We start from the raw sequence: 20,838 nt of genomic DNA, 5'->3' as shown, positions 1-20,838 counted from the left end.
AATAGTATTTTGAAAAATATATTTTACAGAAAAACACTCATACTGCCATGTGATAAACTCATGAGTAAAACAACTGAATTGTACACTTAAAAGGGTGAATCTTATGATAGGTAATGATGCATCAATAAATTTCTTTTAATCACATGGATTAAAAAAAAACTACACAGCTAAAGGTTAACATGACTTGATGGTATGAAAATGGAGACTCCATTCAGTTTACTTCCATGTATTCTCCAACATTTATTTATAGCTGACCGTTAAACAACACACAGGTTAGATGTACCAGCCCTCCCTGCAGTGGAAATTCTGTGTATAACTTAAATTGTTGGCCTTTTGCATCCATGGTTCTGCATCTACAGATTCAACTAACCATAGTTTGTGTAGTATTCACTTTAAAAAATAACTGGACTCACACAGTTCAACACTGAACTCATGCTGTTCAAGAGTCAACTATACTTACATAATAGACACTAAATTTACTAAAGTCTTTTACATGAAATAAAACCTTCTGCAAAGTAATAAACATGCAAAAAATATATGAATAAGTTTAAAATGCTTAGTTAAGATTATATATGCTAATAGTACAGATTTATCTTAGTTTTGGTATATAACTAAGATATACAACAATATAAGCAACTTTAGAGTTAACTCAGTAAATTTTTGCCAATTTGAAAAACATAACATACAAATAAGGCATCTAGACAAAATGTTAATTCGTTAAAATTAAATGTGTCCTTGGGACTTCTCTGGTGATCCAGTGGTTAGGAATCCGCCTTCCAATGCAGGGTTCTCCGCCTCAATCCCTTGTCAGGGAACTGGGCAATTAAGCCCATGCACCCACAACTAGACAGGCTGCACGCCACAACTATGACTCGATGCAACCAAATAAATTAAAAATACATTAATTAAATTAAACACATCTGAAATATTCCTTAAATAAATTCAGAACAAAGACAGATGTTGCCTACTAAGTAGAAACAGACAAAAAACAATTTCTAAGCAAGCTATACTGTAATACTTTAAACTTCTTGATTAAGCTTTAACTTAATTCAGTTAATGTATTATTTCTCAAGCTAATGAAACAGAGTATATTTTAAAATAAAATATGCTATTTTATATATACTATATCTTGTGCCTCAGAGGCAGAAGTGGTTTGATTCATTATATCCAATACCAATCCAACAGGAATCCTGATAACCCTGGAGGAGACAAAGCAGGGATAAAGGGCTTGAAGCTCCACGTCTTCAGCTTCCTCCAACCACCGGAGTAATCTTTGTAACCTTCTACCCAAAAAGATTTTAAGTCTCTTAAAAAAGCAGGCAGAGGGATTTATATCTCAGTCCCAACACACTAGCTCAGATAACACCTGTCCACCAGAAATACTGGATATATGTTTACCTAAAATGTGAAACACTTTACCAAGGTTTGTGTGTGTATCTGTATAATCTTAAAAGTATATCTTGATTCAAATTTTAATCCTCAAATTACAAAACTGTGGAGTCAAAAGTTCTAATTAAGTCAGTGTGTTCAGGACATACCAAGTTCATTATCTTCTATGAATAATTTTCCACTAATTTCTAAGAAAATCAGAGATCAAGCAGGATTCATTTTCAGTTCTATTGGCAAATATGGTCAAACTCAAGACAACAATGGGCCAAGTGCTTTCTCATTAAGCTTTCACAGGGACTTGAAATAACTGAGAACACCATGATGCTTTAATTCAGCCTGTTCCAGAGCTCAGACCACATTCATTTACAGACCCATAATTTCCACATACTATTAGCAACAGGGACTAGACATTTAATACGCAGTGAATTTTCCATTAAATAATGAAAAAAATCTCCATTAGTAAAGTTTCACTACCAAACAAACAGTGAGGTAAAATGATTAAATCACTGTGGTATAACACCAATCACACATGAGTAACACAAGAAGCCCTGCAAGTGAAATGATAGATCTCCATACGAGACATCTGATCACAGTTACACAGGCTCCATTTCACATTACTGCCTTCAGAATCTTACAAAGTGGTAGCTGCTATTGCTGAAGACCAGCTGAGTGGCTTATGGAACCTTTCATTCTGCCTCCATGGGACCATCACAAATGTTGCTCTATAATCCAACCCAGTTCAGAGTTACAAGTGCAGTGCCTCTTGGGAGACAACCAGGTGACGTGGGATTACACCCTGATTCTCTCCCCTGCGCAGATCAAATACAGCCACAGAAATCAGGAAACTCTAGGAAGGCTGAATGGAAGAGAATCCAGCACAAGCCTACCAGAATCTTTAACTGGCAATGATTATTGTACCTCAACTCATTGCTGACTACTAATACATTTAAATAAAAATTAGATTATCTAGCCTAACCACAGGTTATTTCACTATTGATTATCATTTCTATATTTTAGGTGCTAATGAAAAAGGAGAAATGAACCAAATGATTCAACGGCTCTATGAAAAGAATTAGTAGAAGGTGAAGTTACAAGTCTAATCCAAGGATTTCATTATTTAGAATTTATATTTCAATGGAGTGATTATTCCATTGGTATGGATTGAGACAGAAAATAAAATATGTTTTACAGACTATGGTGTTGGTGAATGAAAATTTATTTCAGGAATTATACTGTTCTTTTGGATTTCTAACCAAACAGTGACTCTCTAATCTCTTGATCAAATGCCTTCTGTCTCTTTCATTAGAATTAAGAGAATATACAATTTAGGAAGAGAAAACACTTAATTTCCATAAATATTATTAAAACAAATTTACACACCTATCTCCTTCCAACTTTGGTATATCTGAGCAACTAGAGGAGTCTTCCAGCCATGCCAAAGTTGGTCTCCTGGATTCAACTGCCGAGCTTGGTTCTCCCGACAGAATAAGCTGTTGTACAATTGCTGGATCATACGCATTAATTTCAAACTTTAAGTGCACCTAAACAAATAAATGAAAAGCCTAAATTTACAACTGATTTTTTTTTCAGTTACTGATTTGTTCCTTCAAAATTAAAACATACCTTCATAAGTTTGGAAACATCCCATATACAGATCTTTCCTCGTTTTGTTGCAGCAGCTAAAAAGTGAGGGCAGCTCCCGGACCCAAAGCAAGATATTCGGTCAGTTCCATCCGTGCAAGGAAACTGTGCAGGACTTGTTGCAAGAGTGACCGACAACGGTACATTCTGTGTATGCTCACCTTTCACAAACGGGCAGTTTGGGGAATGTCTCTCGTGTTCAGACCTTCACACAAATTAAAAAAGGGAAAATTTACTAAGCAACTAAGCTGTTGAGTCTGTAACACTAAAAGAGAACTCTATGATATTTTTTCTTAAAAAAAAAAAAAAAAAACAATTAATTTAACCCTGAATATTCACTGGAAGGACTGTTGATGAAGCTTAAGCTCCAATACTCCGGCCCCACCTGATACAAAGAGCCAACCACTCACTGGAAAAGACCTTGATGCTGGGAAAGACTGAAGGCAAAAGAAGGGGGTAGCAGATGATAAGACGGTTAGATAGCATCACCGACTCAATTAACATGAATTTGAGCAACCTCAGGGAAATAGTGCAGGACACAGAAGCTTAGTGTACTAAAGTTCACGGGGTCACAAAGAGTCAGACAGACATGACAGCAACTGAACAACAACAACATTCTTTAATTAAAGACTCAAATACCAAAACTTTCCATTTTACTAAGATCACTAACATATTAACCACTCACTTTAACAACACTGCACCTACAACTTACCTACGTCCATATGTAAATCCTGGACAATTTGTAGTACAACAAGGTGTCTTACATAAATGCTTTTACATGGCATCTCCAGGCACATGACATTTAAAATGGATCTCGTCACAACTAAACCTTAGAGTATTTTTCCTCTTTCTAATTTCATCTGAGTTTTAACTTTTTAATTAAAATTTTATTTTAATAAGTGACATTTGACTATCTAAAATATAGCAAAAGACACACGTCAGGGCATAATATCCAACCCCAGTAATCTCCGATCCCACCTCCAGATAGCCACTATTATACTCCTAAAATATTTTTATAAACTTATACCCATATATATACATACAAAATAAACAGAGTTTTCTTTAAATAAACAGCTTATTATACAGTTCATTCTATAACAGCTTTCTTGATATAATAATGCACTGATGATGATTAATAGAGAACTGTTTATCCCTTTAACTGTTGGATCAGTCAATTATATGAATATATTTTATTTCTCTAGTCCCCTCCCAAAAGGCGTGTAAGATTTCCCAGTTTTTCACTACAGTGACCATTCGTGTTGTGCATAAGATGGTACCTGATAAAACGCATTATACAAATGTTTGCTATTATTATTATTTCTATTAGTAGGGCCTCAGGGTAGTTACGTAAAAGTGAGGTTCCAATACATGATTCTCTAATGTTTAACCAAGTTCTCAAATTTTATACACCAGAACAGACTCCCCAGAATTACTTTAAAATTAGAAATGTAAATCATAAGGCCCTCCTTCTATAGACTCCCTATTGATGAGCTCCCCACTAAAGAACAGGCTGAACTGCTGAATTTAATCATGCTTTTAAAATTTATTTTGTCATAGCCTTCTAGTTTTCAGTCATAGTATACTTCCATTCTTTGGCACTTCTAATATGTACAGACCTTGGGAAATCAAAGACCTTAGAGATCCTGTATGCCAAGTCATATGACAGAGCACAGACAGCATTACCTCATTCTCTTAGAACAGAGGCAAAAATAGAGATGACAAATGGCAAGAGTATTAATATACAGATCAGAAACATAAAATATAGAAGCACTTAGCCTATTAAGTTCAGAAAAATCAAGACTCACCAAGGTTCATCAGTAGGTTCCCAGCAAACGAGACATACACTGCAAGTGAAGCACATGGCTCTGTCATCTCCAGATGAGGCAGGCTGCAAGTGTGTAGGGAAAACAGAAAAGGCTCATCAATACTAAAATAGCTTAATAAAAAGTCTTCTAAATAAGTTCATAATTTTAGGTAAAATTCCATATTGAGGAAAAGAAAATTAGCCTATACTACTAATATTAGGCTTCAACAACATATTTTTAATCCCCAAATGTTTATATATTTGCAGCTTTGTTTGAAAAATTGGGTTTCATCAGCAAACGACCACTGAATCAAATATGCAGACACACAGCCTCAATCTCTGGTCCAGCATCTTGTAATTGTATTGCTAAAGTATTTTAAACATAGTTAAGTACACAAGAGGAAATAGTCTAACAGGTTTATTTTGAAAAACTGAATTCTATGCTACTACATAAGCAAGTGTAAACATAATTTTTATGTTTAATAAAAAATAAAGTGAACATAATTCATGTAACATTCTTTAAGTAAGACAGGACAAAATCACACACACACACACACACACACACACACATAAATATATATAAAATCAAAACCTGAACTAAAATATACCTTTGAAAACTAAAATTAATATTTTTGAGTACTTACTCTACTTAGTGTTTACTATATCTAAAGTGTAAATATATTTTTTAGAAGACTGAGACTAATCAGCCCCGAATACAGGAAGAAGATTCTAGAAAACCTATGATTTGATCTCTTTGAAAAAAATGGAATACAATGAAAAACAGCTAAATGGAAAAAATATCAAGGTGTCACTTAACAGAGGCTGTTATATGAAACAATACCAAAAAATAAGGAAGAAGATAAATTATTAGGAAAAATAGTCCTTATTCAATCCTTAATTTAGGGAAATAATTTCAATAATTCTAATACTAGCCAGTCTCCAAACAAATCTATCTTTAACTGGAAATCTGATGGACTTTGAATCAAATCTTCAAATATCTTGGTTTTCTGATATAATATTAGTTTAAGATACTCCAAGAACCCTTTAAGATAATGAAGGAATAATTATTCTTAATATTCTTTATGACAATAACTTCATGTATCCAAAGTTTAATTTAGTTCCAAAATTAAATAAGCATGTCTTATGTAAACTGACATGTAATTATTAATTTCTTAGTTTCTTTAGCAATGGAAAAACACTGGTGAGCCAGTCAACATTACTCAGTTGAGGTTTCCTTTAATTGGTTTATTATGCCAATCTAAACTCATTTTTCTTAACTTGCTCTTTTACTTAACTGGCTCCGTGAAGTTTTCTATAACGTCCCATTCTCATGTCTTTTTCTCACACTCATCCTTACACTGTACACCTTCTTTCCTACATAAAATTATGACTCTTTCCCCTAATTATTTCCCTTTCTACATTTCTTAATCAATTCTTTAATACATACGTACTCAAGGCACACTGCACTACCTGCGAGGCCGCTTCCACAGCTGTCTGACATGTGGGTGATCCGTATTCCGGTAAAATTAAAATTTCAAGAGTACTCCCATGTACTGCTTTTATCGCACTATCTTAACATATATACTCCTCTGTCACGAATGCGTAAGTCAAAACTGAAAAACACACACCTAGAGAGAACACTTCTCGAGACACAAATCTGGAGAATACTGCCTGTCTGCTGATGATTATATATAAAAACAGATTAAATATTATATTAATATATAATCTGCAAGAAAATAGTTATAAGGCATTAACTCAATTATTCTTTTTTTAACCTTTTCACCTTTCATACACAGTATGTGATATAGGAAATAGTCAGTTAGTATTATGATCAAAGAAAGGTATAAGAACAAAACTCACATTACAGACACACAAGCACGGAGCCGTGTACATAAAATAATACATACGTCTGAAAAAGTATTAAACGTTGACAGTCTTACTAAAGGCTACAAATTCACATTGAAAAACATTTTTCGACAGCCTTATTTACCTGATGATAAAATCCAGCTTGAGCCATGGGATCTGGCTGTGCCCATCTGTACCCTACATGAGGCCATGAGGTAAACGTCTCCCGTCTGTTAGCTTCACTATACATCAATGATCTAAAAGTAAACATACTTTATGTAACCAAAGTTAGGCACCAAATTACAGTGACACTGTTATTCACCACTGAAGAAAAAAGCTTACCAGATTATCAACAAGAACTGGGAATGTTTAATGACAAAGCTCAAATTTGTTTTATAAATTTGAAATAAGTTTTAGGAATTTCCCATGAACAGAATAGGGAAAAAGAAACATGATAAGATGGCTGCTGCTGCTGCTGCTAAGTCGCTTCAGTCGTGTCCGACTCTGTGCGACCCCATAGACGGCAGCCCACCAGGCTTCCCCGTCCCTGGGATTCTCCAGGCAAGAACACTGGAGTGGGTTGCCATTTCCTTCTCCAGTGCATGAAAGTGAAAAGTGAAAGTGAAGATGCTCAGTCGTGTCCGACTCTTTTCGACCCCATGAACTGCAGCCTACCAGGCTCCTCTGCCCATGGGATTTTCCAGGCAAGAGTACTGGAGTGGGGTGCCATTGCCTTCTCCGGATAAGACGGCTACAACAGATAATTCCATGGGTAGACTAAATTAACCAATGTTGCATAATAGCGATCAAAGAGCAGAGAATCTGAAAATGTAGAGGCACAGAACCCTATGCTTTTATCAAGTGACAAGTTTTGCATAAATGGATAAAACCACAGCCAAAGGAACAGTAGTTTTACCCCAATCATATTGAAAAAGTATATTCTAGTTTAAGTTTTTTTTAGGTAGAAAGCAATTTTTATGTTCTTTCTCCAGAGAAATCCTTTTCCAGGAAATCTATACTTTTCAGGGGATTATAAAAAAAAGGAAATCTTCATATGTTTTCATTAACATAATTAGCTCACTGAGACTGAACCTGCAACAACAATACCAGAATATCTTTTTAAAACAGACTATCAAAATTAGAAAAAGTGGACAGATTTTCTGTTCTGAAAACATGAAGATGTCTGTAGCCTTATCAAGCAATTATTTTTTTTTTCCAAATCAGGACACAACTATGAGTTAAACCTAAATCTCATTAGCAGTATTACAGGAAACTATGTACTAATTTAAGGGAAGAATTTAAAGAAAAGTATTTTTCTGGTCTCATAGTGATGAATTTTACCACTTTCTTTTATTGAATCAGTTTCTCTTCTGTGTTAGGAAAAGGAACTTTACATACTGGTCCTTTCTTATTTGAAGCTGTGTGGACTTTTTCTAATTTTGATAGTCTGTTTTATAAAGATATTCTGGTATTGGTGTAGATCCTTACTCCAGAGAAGGCGATGGCACCCCACTCCAGTACTCTTGCCTGGAAAATCACATGGGCAGAGGAGCCTGGTAGGCTGCAGTTCATGGGGTCGAAAAGAGTCGGACACGACTGAGCATCTTCACTTTCACTTTTCACTTTCATGCATTGGAGAAGGAAATGGCAACCCACTCCAGTGTTCTTGCCTGAAGAATCCCAGGGATGGGGAGCCTGGTGGGCTACTGTCTATGGAGTCACACAGAGTCGGACACAACTGAAGAGACTTAGCAGCAGCAGCAGCAGCAGCAGCAGACCCTTACTCAAACCTCCAACAGACCTCAGAGTTCAAGGTTTTCATAAGCGTTCCTAGAATCGTATTTAATGAAATAAAAACCACAGACTACATCAAAATTAGTACTTTGAGACATTTTAACACCTCCAGAAACACTGAAAATCCCATCTAATGAATGCATTTTCTAAAACAAACCATTCACCACAGCTTACACTGATTTCTTTAGAAAGTCTCCTACTGATTGCAAAGAAAATAGCTCTAAAATTATAATCTAAAGATAGGCAGGGCTCTCAGACAAGAAACACTGATTCTAAGTACATATCCTTCCTTTTTTCCTCTTCTCCAGACATACTGCAAAGAATATTTTAATGATAGCCAAAGACATATCATGTGACAGTTAAGATTAAAAAGGGCAGTCTCCACATTTCGCCCAAAAGTTAGAAAGCAGGGTTACTATGGAATATAAAAATACTTCCCAAATGTTAACAACCAATAGAAGTTACTTATATAACAAAAGAAGCCACTTAACAAAAAAAGGGCAACTGATTAAGCAGTTTTGGTTTACAAAAGGATAAACTAAAAAACATTGCAAACTAATATAAGAGAATATGGGAATTCCTTGGTGGTCCAGTGGCTGGAACTCCAGAGTTTAGCTGGTGAGAGCCTGGATTCAATCCCTGGTTGGAGAACTAGTATCCCACAAGCCATGTGGAACAGCCAATTAAAAAAAAAAAAGACCTATATTTAAGATAACGGAAGTTAAAGGTTAACTCATTCACTAATATTTTTGTTACGTCGGCACATACTCTTTATAAATGTACTTCAGAAAACAACATGAGCAGATAAATTCACATTCAATGAACAAGTGAAAATGTAAAATGCTACTGCTACCGCTAAGTCACTTCAGTCCAGGCTTCCCCGTCCCTGGGATTCTCCAGGCAAGAACACTGGAGTGGGTTGCCATTAAAATGCTACATGGGAAGGCAAATGTGAACTTAACAAAATCGCTAAACGTAGTAACTCAGCAAAATGTTTCTAAACTTCAGTACTGATAAATATTATCTCAAATAAAAATCACTTAAATTTTTCAATGAATGCACTAATGACTTTTAGTTTTCTATAAAGCAGAACTCCCAAGAAATCTCTATTGAAGAAAATAATGACCGAGGTATGACTTTTTTAAACACTTTAAATCCAGGGCAGGCAGCATAAAAACCTTTATTCAAAACTGCCCTAGAAAAACAAAACAGACAAAAAGCCCACAAAATTGCCCTTAGTGCTTTTTTAGCTCTGCCCACTCTTTAAGAATATTCATCTATTTGGCTGCGCTGGGTCTTCGTTGCAGCAGGCAGGGTCTGTAGCTGCGGCAAGCGAACTCTCAGTTGTGGCTTGTGAGGTCTAGTTCCTCCACAAAAGGGACTGAACCTAGGCCCCTTGCAGGGGGAGCTCGGAGTCATAGCCCCTAGGCCACCAGGGACATCACTTAACTCTGTCCATTTTTTAAGGAGGAAATAATATATGGCTCTTATATTCAAATTCTGGGACCGTGTTTTAATTTACCAAAATTTATGCCAAAGGTCACAAAATTCATCAAGGCAAAATAATTCTTATATATTGAATTATATATATAATACATATTACATATTGAATTATAATATTAACGACTCAAATATTTACTAAGCAATTACAAACCTAGAATTTAAAAAAATATAGCTTCATAATCCTCTTAAACACTTTCCAGGCACCAAAAGAAACTGTTTAACAATAGCAATTCAAGGAGTAGTTTACTTCATTTCAGTTTTTTGATCAAAATAAAAATCTGAGTGATTTTCAAAAATATTTAAAATCATAATCAAATTTACAGTTATTCTGTTAATCAAAACACTAATCAATTCAATGTTACTGTCACATCTCTTTATAAGCAAGTTCATACCTGTCCACAGAACGGCCTGGCCCCACCCCAAGTTCTGGACGCGCACTAGGTAAGAGGTAAGACAATCTGTCCATCACTGAGGAAGCCACAGGTAAGGCAGCAACATTTTGATTGATTTTCTTAAGTTCATTCACAATGGCACTGGCAATGGACTTCAACACATGATGAGGAAGATGAAATGTAACTGTGGCCCACTGGAAGAAAACAGGAGTGTAAGCAGAAGAAAACATACTCAACAGTTTCTACCAAAATCCTGATTTATACACTATAAGATAAATAACTATTTATAGTCTCAAGTCAGTTTACTCCATTAACTTATAATTCAAAGTAAGAACCTGCAATTACATAAAAAATGAAATTAACCATCCTGAAAAAGAATGTTTAGACCCAGATGAGAGAACTCTTACTTTGTTTCTAGACATAATCTGTTCACAGATTCAGAGCCTTCCGGTTGGAAGGGAGGCCAAATCCCCTTGAGAAAGGATCCCACAATGATGCCCCACTCTCCACTGTAAATCATACCCCAAGCCTTCCTCAAAGGCACCTGAGGACATTCACTATAGTCACTGTGCACTAGGGAACGGAAATGCTGTGTGATATTCCAGGCACTACAAGAGAGGAACCCTGAACTGACCTAAAACATCACTGTGGTCCATTAATCAAAGTGGAGACTTATCATGGTGAAGTGACTACTGGTATTTTGGCCCAAAGCTGTCTCAGTGAGCTCTGTGGATCCCCAGATCTATCTTGTAGCTCTCTCTCTAACTCCCAAATGTATAACTGGAAGAGAAAGAACAGGAAACTAGAAAAACTCCTACACTGTTCCTCTGATCCTCTTGGACTACTAAAGGAAGAAAGGTCACGCAGGAGCCCCTAGAACTTTCATTTCTTTCCTACAAAGCTACTAAACTACAGCAATACCACATTCTGAGGAAACTTATGAGATTAATGTCACATTAACAGACCTGACAGAGGGGTAATCAAACTACCTCAACTCCAGTTAACTGACCCACAAGCCCATGTAAAACGTAAATGGATCTTGAAGAATGACCATGGATTGTAAAATCAGGTGGACTTCAACTGCAGCTGATATTTCAGATGAGGTATTTTTACTGAAGCAAATTAACAAATCCCTTGATATTTGGTAGGCAGCTACAATTCTGTCAAATACCTTTTTGTCTACACTAATTTTAAGGACCATCCAAAAGTAAGCTGCTTTTACCTGGCAGAAACAACAAATCTGCACAGTCTTACCCTAGGACTCATGCTCTTTACCAAAATCTACTCTGCAGAGATCCTCATCAACCCAACATCCTGCAGATCAGCACCTTGGTCTATTGTATTAGTAACATCACAGTAACTGGTCCAGATGAGAGGAAAGGAGCAAGGACCTTAAATGCCTTAGTAAGATACATGCAAGCCAGAGAGAATCAATATCCCCAGAAAAACTCAGGGTCCTAAAATCTCTGTGAAGTTTCTAGAGGTCCAGTAGGCTAGGCGTGTCAGGATGTTTCCCCCAAGATGAAAGAAAAGTTGCTACAACAATGAAAAGGAGGCACAATGCTCAATGGGCCTAAGTAGATTTTGGATCCAGTGTTCAGCATATTTCAGAATGTTGCTGTAACTCAATTATCAAATGATACATAAGGCACAGAATAAGAGGTTCCTCAGCACACCCAGGCTGAATCACAAGATGCTCTACCATGTGTATCTTGTGAGCACACTTAACGATACTAGAAATATCTGCTCCAAGTAAAGATGCTGTAGAGATTCTCTGGGACAATAATGTAGCAGGATGCTAAGACAAAACCATGCTCTCTCCTGTAAACAATTCTTCTCCTCTAGAGAAACAGCTCCTGGCCTCTTAGTAGTTAGTTCTCATAAAAATGTGTCTACCCATGGGACAAATGTGCATGCAATCAGAGCTGTCCATCACAAACTAGGTGTTATCTGATAAACCAAACTGTATTACTGGGCATGAGGGCTAGTATTCATTAAGTGGTTTATAAGAAACCAATCTTGAGAAAGTCCAAAAGGCAATTCAATTTTAAACCAGCTGAATAATCAAGGAGCTGAGATTTCTACAATACCTATTCTGACAACAGCTCCTTTCTCATTCCACACTGATGGCTTCACAAGGAACTCCCTATGATGGGATAATTGAGGAAAAAAATCTTTAGATCTGACATACAGATGGTTCTCACATTATGAAAGTGCCGTACCAAAGTGGATGGCTGCAGCACCACAGTCCCAATCAGGACAGGGATGAAGGCAAATCTTTTCAGTGGGCAGAACTTCAACCAATACATTGGACTGTTCTCTTTGTCTGGATTGAGAGGTGACCAGAAGTAAAGTTCCTCACTGAATAATGGACAGTGGCTAACGTTTTGGCTGGATGTTCAGACATCTGGAAAGACGAGGATTGGAAGACTGTTAACAAGGAAGTCAAGGGTAAAGGTCTATGGACAGACCTCTCCAAATAAACACAGTATGAAAATATTTGTGAAATATGTGAATGCTTATCAAAAGGCATCCATTATAGAGAAAATGGATAAATTATACCACAGTTTATGAATGTCACTCACTCTTTTGCCATATCAACTCCAGTGCTTGCTCAATGAATCTATATGCAAAATGCCATGGTAACAGAGACAGAGGGTATGCACAGATCCAACATGAACTTGCTCTCACCAAGACTAAGCAGGCTAACTGCAGGCCTGCCAATAGCAGATACCAAAGTTAAGCCACCAATGGGATACCGTTTTCCAGAAAAAACAGCCAATTACCTGATTGCAGGTTGATTATATTAGATTTCTTCCATTATGGATTGGACAGCAATTTGTCTTTACTGTAGATATATGTTCTGACTGTACATTTATCTGTTCTGCCCACAATGCTTCTGCCATAATATTAAGCCACTACAAAGTATTCTATACAACTTTGCTTTTTGCTTCTCAGTAAGAACGCACTTCAAAGGTGGGGGGAGGGGCTTGGAGTGGGGAGGTAGGGGAAGAGGTAGGGGCAACAGTGGGCTCTTGCCCCATGAAACTGAACTGTCTTACTGTGGTGTCTTACAGAAGATGACCTGACAAAAAAGTGTGGGCCTTTCCAAAGACTCATTTACAGTACTAATTGGGAGAGATGCGTAAAAGTCTGGAGTTCTAACGTTACAGGATTATGCATATGCTTTCAATCAACAAAAAACACATAATATAGCTTCTCCCATCAGGGTTGCTATTATACTTAATAATCCATTTACAGCTTTTTTTCTTTTTAAGCCTTAGGCTCTAGAGGTCTTGTGACAAGGAAGGAATGTTCCACCAAGGGCACAACAATGGTTGCACTGAATTAGGTGTTAACACTGCTATCCAGCAATTTTGGGTTCCTCTTGTAATTGAGATCAAACCAGTCAATTCTAAAGGAAATTAACCCAGAATGTTCATTGGCAGGATTGATGCTGAAACTGAAGCTCCAATACTTTGGCCACCTGATGCAAAGAGCCAATTCATTGGAAAAGACCCTGATGCTGCTGCTGCTACTAAGTCACTTCAGTCGTGTCCGACTCTGTGCAACCCCATAGACGGCAGCCCACCAGGCTCCCCTGTTCCTGGGATTCTCCAGGCAAGAACACTGGAGTGGGTTGCCATTTCCTTCTCCAATGCAGGAAAGTGAAAAGTAAAAGTGAAGTCGCTCAGTCGTGTCTGACTCTTAGCGACCCCATGGACTGCAGCCTACCAGGCTCCTCCATCCATGGGATTTCCCAGGCAAGAGTACTGGAGTGGGGTGCCATTGCCTTCTCCACTTATGCTAGGCAAGACTAAAGGCAAAAGGAGAAGGGGGTGACAGGATGAGATGGTTGGATGGCATCACCGACTCAATGGACATCAGTTGGAGCAAAATCCGGGAAATAGTGGAGGGACAGGGGAGCCTGCTGTGCTGAAGTCCATGAGGTCTCAAAGAGTCAATCAGACACGACTTAGCAATTGAACAACAATATACATTAAACCATTATACTGTATACCTTAAAAAAAAAAATCACACTGCACAACAACATGTCACTGAATCATCAGACAAAGTGGGTGGTAAATCTACTGGTTAATATGATTAAAACTGACAAGGGAAACTGGATTGATGGAAAACAAAAGAAGTAGTTCAGTTCAGTCGCTCAGTCATGTCTAACTCTTTGCGATCCCATGAATCGCAGCATGCCAGGCCTCCCTGTCCATCACCAACTCCCGGAGTTCACTCAGACTCATGTCCATCGAGTCAGTGATGCCATCCAGCCATCTCATCCTCTGTCGTCCCCTTCTCCTCCTGCCCCCAATACCTCCCCGCATCAGAGTCTTTTCCAGTGAGTCAACTCTTCGCATGAGGTGGCCAAAGTACTGGAGTTTCAGCTTTAGCATCATTCCTTCCAAAGAAATCCCAGGGCTGATCTCCTTCAGAATGGACTGGGTGGATCTCCTTGCAGTCCAAGGGACTCTCAAGAGTCTTCTCCAACACCACAGTTCAAAAGCATAAATTCTTCGGCACTCAGCCTTCTTCACAGTCCAACTCTCACATCCATACATGACCACAGGAAAAACCATAGTCTTGACTAGACGAACCTTTGTTGGCAAAGTAATGTCTCTGCTTTTGAATATGCTATCTAGGTTGGTCATAACTTTCCTTCCAAGGAGTAAGCGTCTTTTAATTTCATGGCTGCAGTCACCATCTGCAGTGATTTTGGAGCCCAAAAAAATAAAGGCTGATATTGTTTCCACTGTTTCCCCGTCTATTTCCCATGAAGTGATGGGACTGGATGCCATGATCTTCATTTTCTGAATGTCGAGCTTTAAGCCAACTTTTTCACTCTCCACTTCACTTTCATCAAGAGGCTTTTTAGTTCCTCTTCACTTTCTGCCATCAGGGTGGTGTCATCTGCATATCTGAGGTTACTGATATTTCTCCCGGCAATCTTGATTCCAGCTTGTGTTTCTTCCAGTCCAGCATTGCTCATGATGTACTCTGCATAGAAGTTAAAAAAACAGGGTGACAATATACAGCCTTGACGTACTCCTTTTCCTATTTGGAACCAATCTGTTGTTCCATGTCCAGTTCTAACTCTTGCTTCCTGACCTGCATACAGATTTCTCAAGAGGCAGGTCAGGTGGTCTGGTATTCCCATCTCTTTCAGAATTTGCCACAGTTTATTGTGATCCACACAGTCAAAAGCTTTGGTGTAGTCAATAAAGCAGAAATAGATGTATTTCTGGAACTCTCTTGCTTTTTCCACGATCCAGCAGATGTTGGCAATTTGATCTCTGGTTCCTCTGACTTTTCTAAAACCAGCTTAAACATTTGGAAGTTCACGGTTCACATATTGCTGAAGCCTGGCTTGGAGAATTTTGAGCATTACTTTATTAGCGTGTGAGACGAGTTCAACTGTGCAGTAGTTTGAGCATTCTTTGGCATTGCCTTTCTTTGGGATTGGAATGAAAACTGACCTTTTCCAGTCCTGTGGCCACTGCTGAGTTTTCCAAATTTGCTGGTATATTGAGTGCAGCACTTTAACAGCATCATCTTTCAGGATTTGAAAGAGCTCAACTGGAATTCCATCACCTCCACTAGCTTTGTTCCTAGTGATGCTTTCTAAAGCCCACTTGACTCCACATTCCAGGATGTCTGGCTCTAGGTCAGTGATCACATCATCGTGATTATCTGGGTCGTGAAGATCTTTTTTGTACAGTTCTTCTGTGTATTCTTGCCACCATTTCTTAATATCTTCTGCTTCTGTTAGGTCCATACCATTTCTATCCTTTATTGAGCCCATCTTTGCATGAAATGTTCCCTTTGTATCTCTAATTTTCTTGACGAGATCTCTAGTCTTTCCCATTCTGTTGTTTTCCTCTATTTCTTTGCATTGATCGCTGAGGAAGGCTTTCTTATCTCTTCTTGCTATTCTTTGGAACTCTGCATTCAGATGCTTATATCTTTCCTTTTCTCCTTTGCTCTTCGCTTCTCTTCTTTTCACAGCTATTTGTAAGGCCTCCTCAACAGCCATTTTGCTGTTTTGCATTTCTTTTCCATGGGAATAGTCTTGATCCCTGTCTCCTGTACAATGTCACAAACCTTCGTCCATAGTTCATCAGGCACTCTGTCTATCAGATCTAGGCCCTTATATCTATTTCTCACTTCCACTGTATAATCATAAGGGATTTGATTTAGGTCATACCTGAATGGTCTAGTGGTTTTCCCTACTTTCTTCAACTTAAGTCTGAATTTGGTAATAAGGAGTTCATGATCTGAGCGACAGTCAGCTCCCAGTCTTGTTTTTGCTGACTGTATAGAGCTTCTCCATCTTTGGCTGCAAAGAATATAATCAATCGGATTTCGGTTTGACCATCTGGTAATGTCCATGTGTAGAGTCTTCTCTTGTGTTGTTGCAAGAGGGTGTTTGCTATGACCAGTGCATTTTCTTGGCAAAACTCTTATTAGTCTTTGCCCTGCTTCATTCCGTATCCCAAGGCCAAATTTGCCTGTTACTCCAGGTGTTTCTTGACGTCCTACTTTTGCATTCCAGTCCCCTGTAATAAAAAGGACATCTTCTTTGGGTGTTAGTTCTAAAAGGTCTTGTAGGTCTTCATAGAACCGTTCAACTTCAGCTTCTTCAGCGTTACTTGTTGGGGCATAGACTTGGATTACTGTGATATTGAATGGTTTGCCTTGGAAACGAACAGAGATCATTCTGTCGTGTTTGAGATTGCATCCAAGTACTGCATTTCGGACTCTTCTGTTGACCATGATGGCTACTCCATTTCTTCTGAGGGATTCAGAAGATATAATGTAGTAGATTAATGGTCATCTGAGTTAAATTCACCCATTCCAGTCCATTTCAGTTCACTGATTCCTAGAATGTCGACATTCACTCTTGCCATCCTTTGTTTGACCACTTCCAATTTGCCTTGATTCATGGACCTGACATTCCAGGTTCCTATGCCATATTGCTCTTTACAGCATCGGACCTTGCTTCTATCACCAGTCACATCCACAGCTGGGTATTCTTTTTGCTTTGGCTCCATCCCTTCATTCTTTCTGGAGTTATTTCTCCACTGATCTCCAGTAGCATATTGGGCACCTACTGACCTGGGGAGTTCCTCTTTCAGTATCCTATCATTTTGCCTTTTCATACTGTTCATGGGGTTCTCAAGGCAAGAATACTGAAGTGGTTTGCCATTCAAACCAAGTTGGAGAATTTAATTACAATCCAAGAGATTCTCCAGGGTGCCTCTAAACTCTTCCACATCCAATATACAAGAGTGAAAGGACAATTACAACTGAGCAGAGCACTACAAAGGATCTGAACCCCGCAAGAGTGAAGACTTGGGTCACTTGACAGTATAAAGACACCTGACCTCAACACTGCTGGCTAAGGACAAAGGGACTATGGAACAGCTAGGAGGAGACTGTAAATATCAAGAATATCATCTTTATACTATACACAAGTATAGAACTGAGAGATATGCTAACTATATGTATTTTCTTCTCATTACATAAATGATAGATGGATGAAGATTTAGATAGATAAAGACACAGAGAGGTAAGTCATTATTTTACAGAAGAATTTTTTGTTGCAGTTAATTTAGTGTTTAGGTTTAGATGGGTTTAATTTAGGTTTAGTGATTAGGTAGCACAGCTCTGTTACCTAAACACTTGAAACTATAAATTTTAAGAGTAGCTAGTATCACCTACAGATGGATAAAGTATCTTTTGAAACTTTGTGTCTGCCTGTTCTGGGGACAGGGTGAGACAAATCTTCATTTTCTTTTTAGGATCAGAGCCTCTTATTAAGTAAAAGCATAACATTTTTGTTGCATGAAAGTTCAAACATGTGTAGATGGTATGTATGGAGATGATGAGTAGCCAAAGGAGCAGACTGTGCCAGTTATTAAGCTACTGTCTCTCAGGTCCAAACCTACCCTTTCCTCTCTTCTCAGTCATGTTGGGGCTGGGATACTATAAACTATTATTTCTTGTTTACCAACCAGTTTCCTGACTGTCAAGTTCTGACAAAGGAACACAGGATGGAAATTGGAAAGCATGATAGGGGAAAAAAGACTTGCTTCTTGCTAAATTACTTGTCATTGCTGTCAACATCATGTTAGCAAAGGATCTGGTGGCAGCTGTTGACTCCTCTGATCTTCAGAAGTTTTTTTGTTCTGTTTTCTTAGCACTCCGAGGACCAGTCTCATATATCTCCCTCAGAGGCACTAACATCAGCCGAGTAGCACCTCTCTTCAGAAATCTGAGTCTCAGTTCAGCAGGTTCCAATCTCCAAGCTCCTGAGGTACCTACTGGATAACAACTCCACCTCAGGAGTTTGAAGTCCCAGATCCACGGAGGCTCTTCTCTTAAGTTTTTAAGGATCTAGGTTCTAAAACCTGAACATCCTGTTCCTTCAGACCAAAATGAGTGCTGCTCCCCACAGTTACCATCTGTGTTACCTCAGGGTTTTGTTTTCACTTTTCTGGTTCTCATACACATATTAAGTCAATTTCTCACAATAACTTCTCTCTGTTGAAATGCACAACATGGTTTCTGTTTTTACTAAATAAAACATTCCACTAATGGAATTAAGATTCATAAAATCATGGTGAATTTATACAATATACTTCAATATAAATATTAGGAAGAATGCAGATGATATATGAGCACTGATATGAAAAGATCCTTAATATACATTATTCAATGAAAAAAAGCAAGGTATACACTATAATCTCAATGCTTGTATCCCTGCAAAATTCATCTGCCGAAATTCTAACCCAAAAGGGGAGTCTATTAGCAGGTAGGGCTTTTGGAAGGAAGGTACTTAGGTCATGAGGGTGCAGCCCTCTTTTATAAAAGAGGCTCCAGAGAGATCCCTTGCCTTTTTCACTATATAAGGACACAGTGAGAAGGTACCTGGTATATCCCAGAAAGAAGGACTTCACCAAAAGAAATACCACTCAGCCGGTGGTATTCCATTACAGCAGTCCAAACAGACTAAGCAGTCCAAACAGTACATCACAGTATTTTAGTATAATTTCAGCTAGACTTGAGAAAAAAGATACTTACAAAGGCAAAATTTTTTTAGAAAACAGCTTCTACTTTATATGCTTCAATATAAAAATTGTATATGTATTACATTTATAATTTTTTTACAAATCTTAAAAGAAAAATGCAGAACAATTAATGAAATATAGCCAAGGATTTAATTCAAAGCACTATCTCCCACTCTAGTCATCAGTGAAGGGAGAACAGAGAAAGGCAAAAGTATGGAAATGTTCTTTCTGTTATAACCCTAAACAAAGTAATTTTTTTTTTAACTTCTTACCTTAGCAACTTTGTGGTTTGCTGCAGTCTCATGAGATGTATTTTTCAAACCATCTTTGAGCTGTGTGATGAACAAATCATAACCCTCCGTACTAGAAACATCTACCTTTTCTAAACATGCTGATAGGAGCTGTTGTGCCTAAATAAAAAAAGATGATCACAAAAGATTAATCATACCAAAAATGTTTAATTTGGATTCTTACACATATATTTTAATTCTGAAAGGTACTATATGAAAATTTACTACTTCTACTTTTTTTAAACCAACTTAGCTAACCAAATAATGATTTGCAAGGCTGTTAACAAAATTAAATGAGATAAAGCAATGTACTCAGCATAGTACCACACAGTAAAGTCTCCATACATGGAAGTTTTTATAAAACAAAGCCAGAAAGAAAAAACTGGACAAGCTGAAACTATAAACAAAAATAAAACAGAGAAAAATTTAAAGACAAATGTAAAGTCCCTCAGTGAGCTTTACTATGTAAAACCGTAAGAGCGGTCACTCATTAAATCATCAGGTAATTTTTAAAAAGCCCTTTGCATTGTTACCCACGTATTCAGTATGAACTACAGTAACAGAAATATATGGTCAATATATGGAAAAGAACACATCCACACTAATCCAACCAAACCCAGGACTGCACACTTTAGGTAAGACAGTGAGAGACCAACGTGATGCAGGAAAGGGTACCTGGGGTGGTAGAAGAACTACGAACAGTATTACATGAACAAGACAACTATAATTATTTGTGTAAAAAGAAAGAAAACCAGCAACAGACATCAGGAACTGGCAAGGTGGGAGAGGTGGCAGAAGTTGGCTAAATATCTAGCTAAATATTGACTTCAGGGTCCATTTTATACAAATGTTCAACTATTTTATTGTAATTCTGTAGTTCCTTTTAAAACCCAATGGTTTGATACCATCTTTCATTGTACACTACAATGTATAGAAGATAGCAGCTTTATTAAGATATTACCAGGTCTAATTTCCTTTAAGTAGGAGGGGAAAAAACATTCAAAACAAGTAGAACTAATTATAATTAATTTTCTGTCCAAAGATTTTAACATGCCCCCAGATCGAGATATTCTTATGACAAAAAGATGGCTACTCTGTTT

At 37.7% G+C, this 20,838-nt stretch overlaps 1 protein-coding gene across 6 annotated transcripts in view; it reads right to left on the bottom strand.

Moving 5' to 3' along the window:
- BIRC6 (baculoviral IAP repeat containing 6) overlaps window positions 1–20,838 on the bottom strand; it is a 214,000-nt gene that overhangs the window by 164,769 nt on the left and 28,393 nt on the right. For all 6 annotated transcript variants that reach the window (XR_003513300.1, XM_027554971.1, XM_027554972.1 and 3 more), the window contains exons 3-8: window positions 19,721–19,858; window positions 10,369–10,562; window positions 6,825–6,936; window positions 4,836–4,918; window positions 3,013–3,235; window positions 2,770–2,930 (exon numbers count right to left, since the gene is read on the bottom strand). Coding sequence is in view for 5 of the 6 variants with exons in the window: in XM_027554971.1 (XP_027410772.1) it covers window positions 2,770–2,930; window positions 3,013–3,235; window positions 4,836–4,918; window positions 6,825–6,936; window positions 10,369–10,562; window positions 19,721–19,858 (911 nt within the window). In the remaining variant the exon portion in view is untranslated. The remainder of the gene's footprint in view (window positions 1–2,769; window positions 2,931–3,012; window positions 3,236–4,835; window positions 4,919–6,824; window positions 6,937–10,368; window positions 10,563–19,720; window positions 19,859–20,838) is intronic.

The sequence above is a fragment of the Bos indicus x Bos taurus genome, chromosome 11, assembly GCF_003369695.1.
Source record: "Bos indicus x Bos taurus breed Angus x Brahman F1 hybrid chromosome 11, Bos_hybrid_MaternalHap_v2.0, whole genome shotgun sequence".
Classification (NCBI taxonomy): Eukaryota; Metazoa; Chordata; class Mammalia; order Artiodactyla; family Bovidae; genus Bos; species Bos indicus x Bos taurus.
Note: the sequence above shows the minus strand (reverse complement) of the source record. Positions and strands in the feature narration are given on the sequence as shown.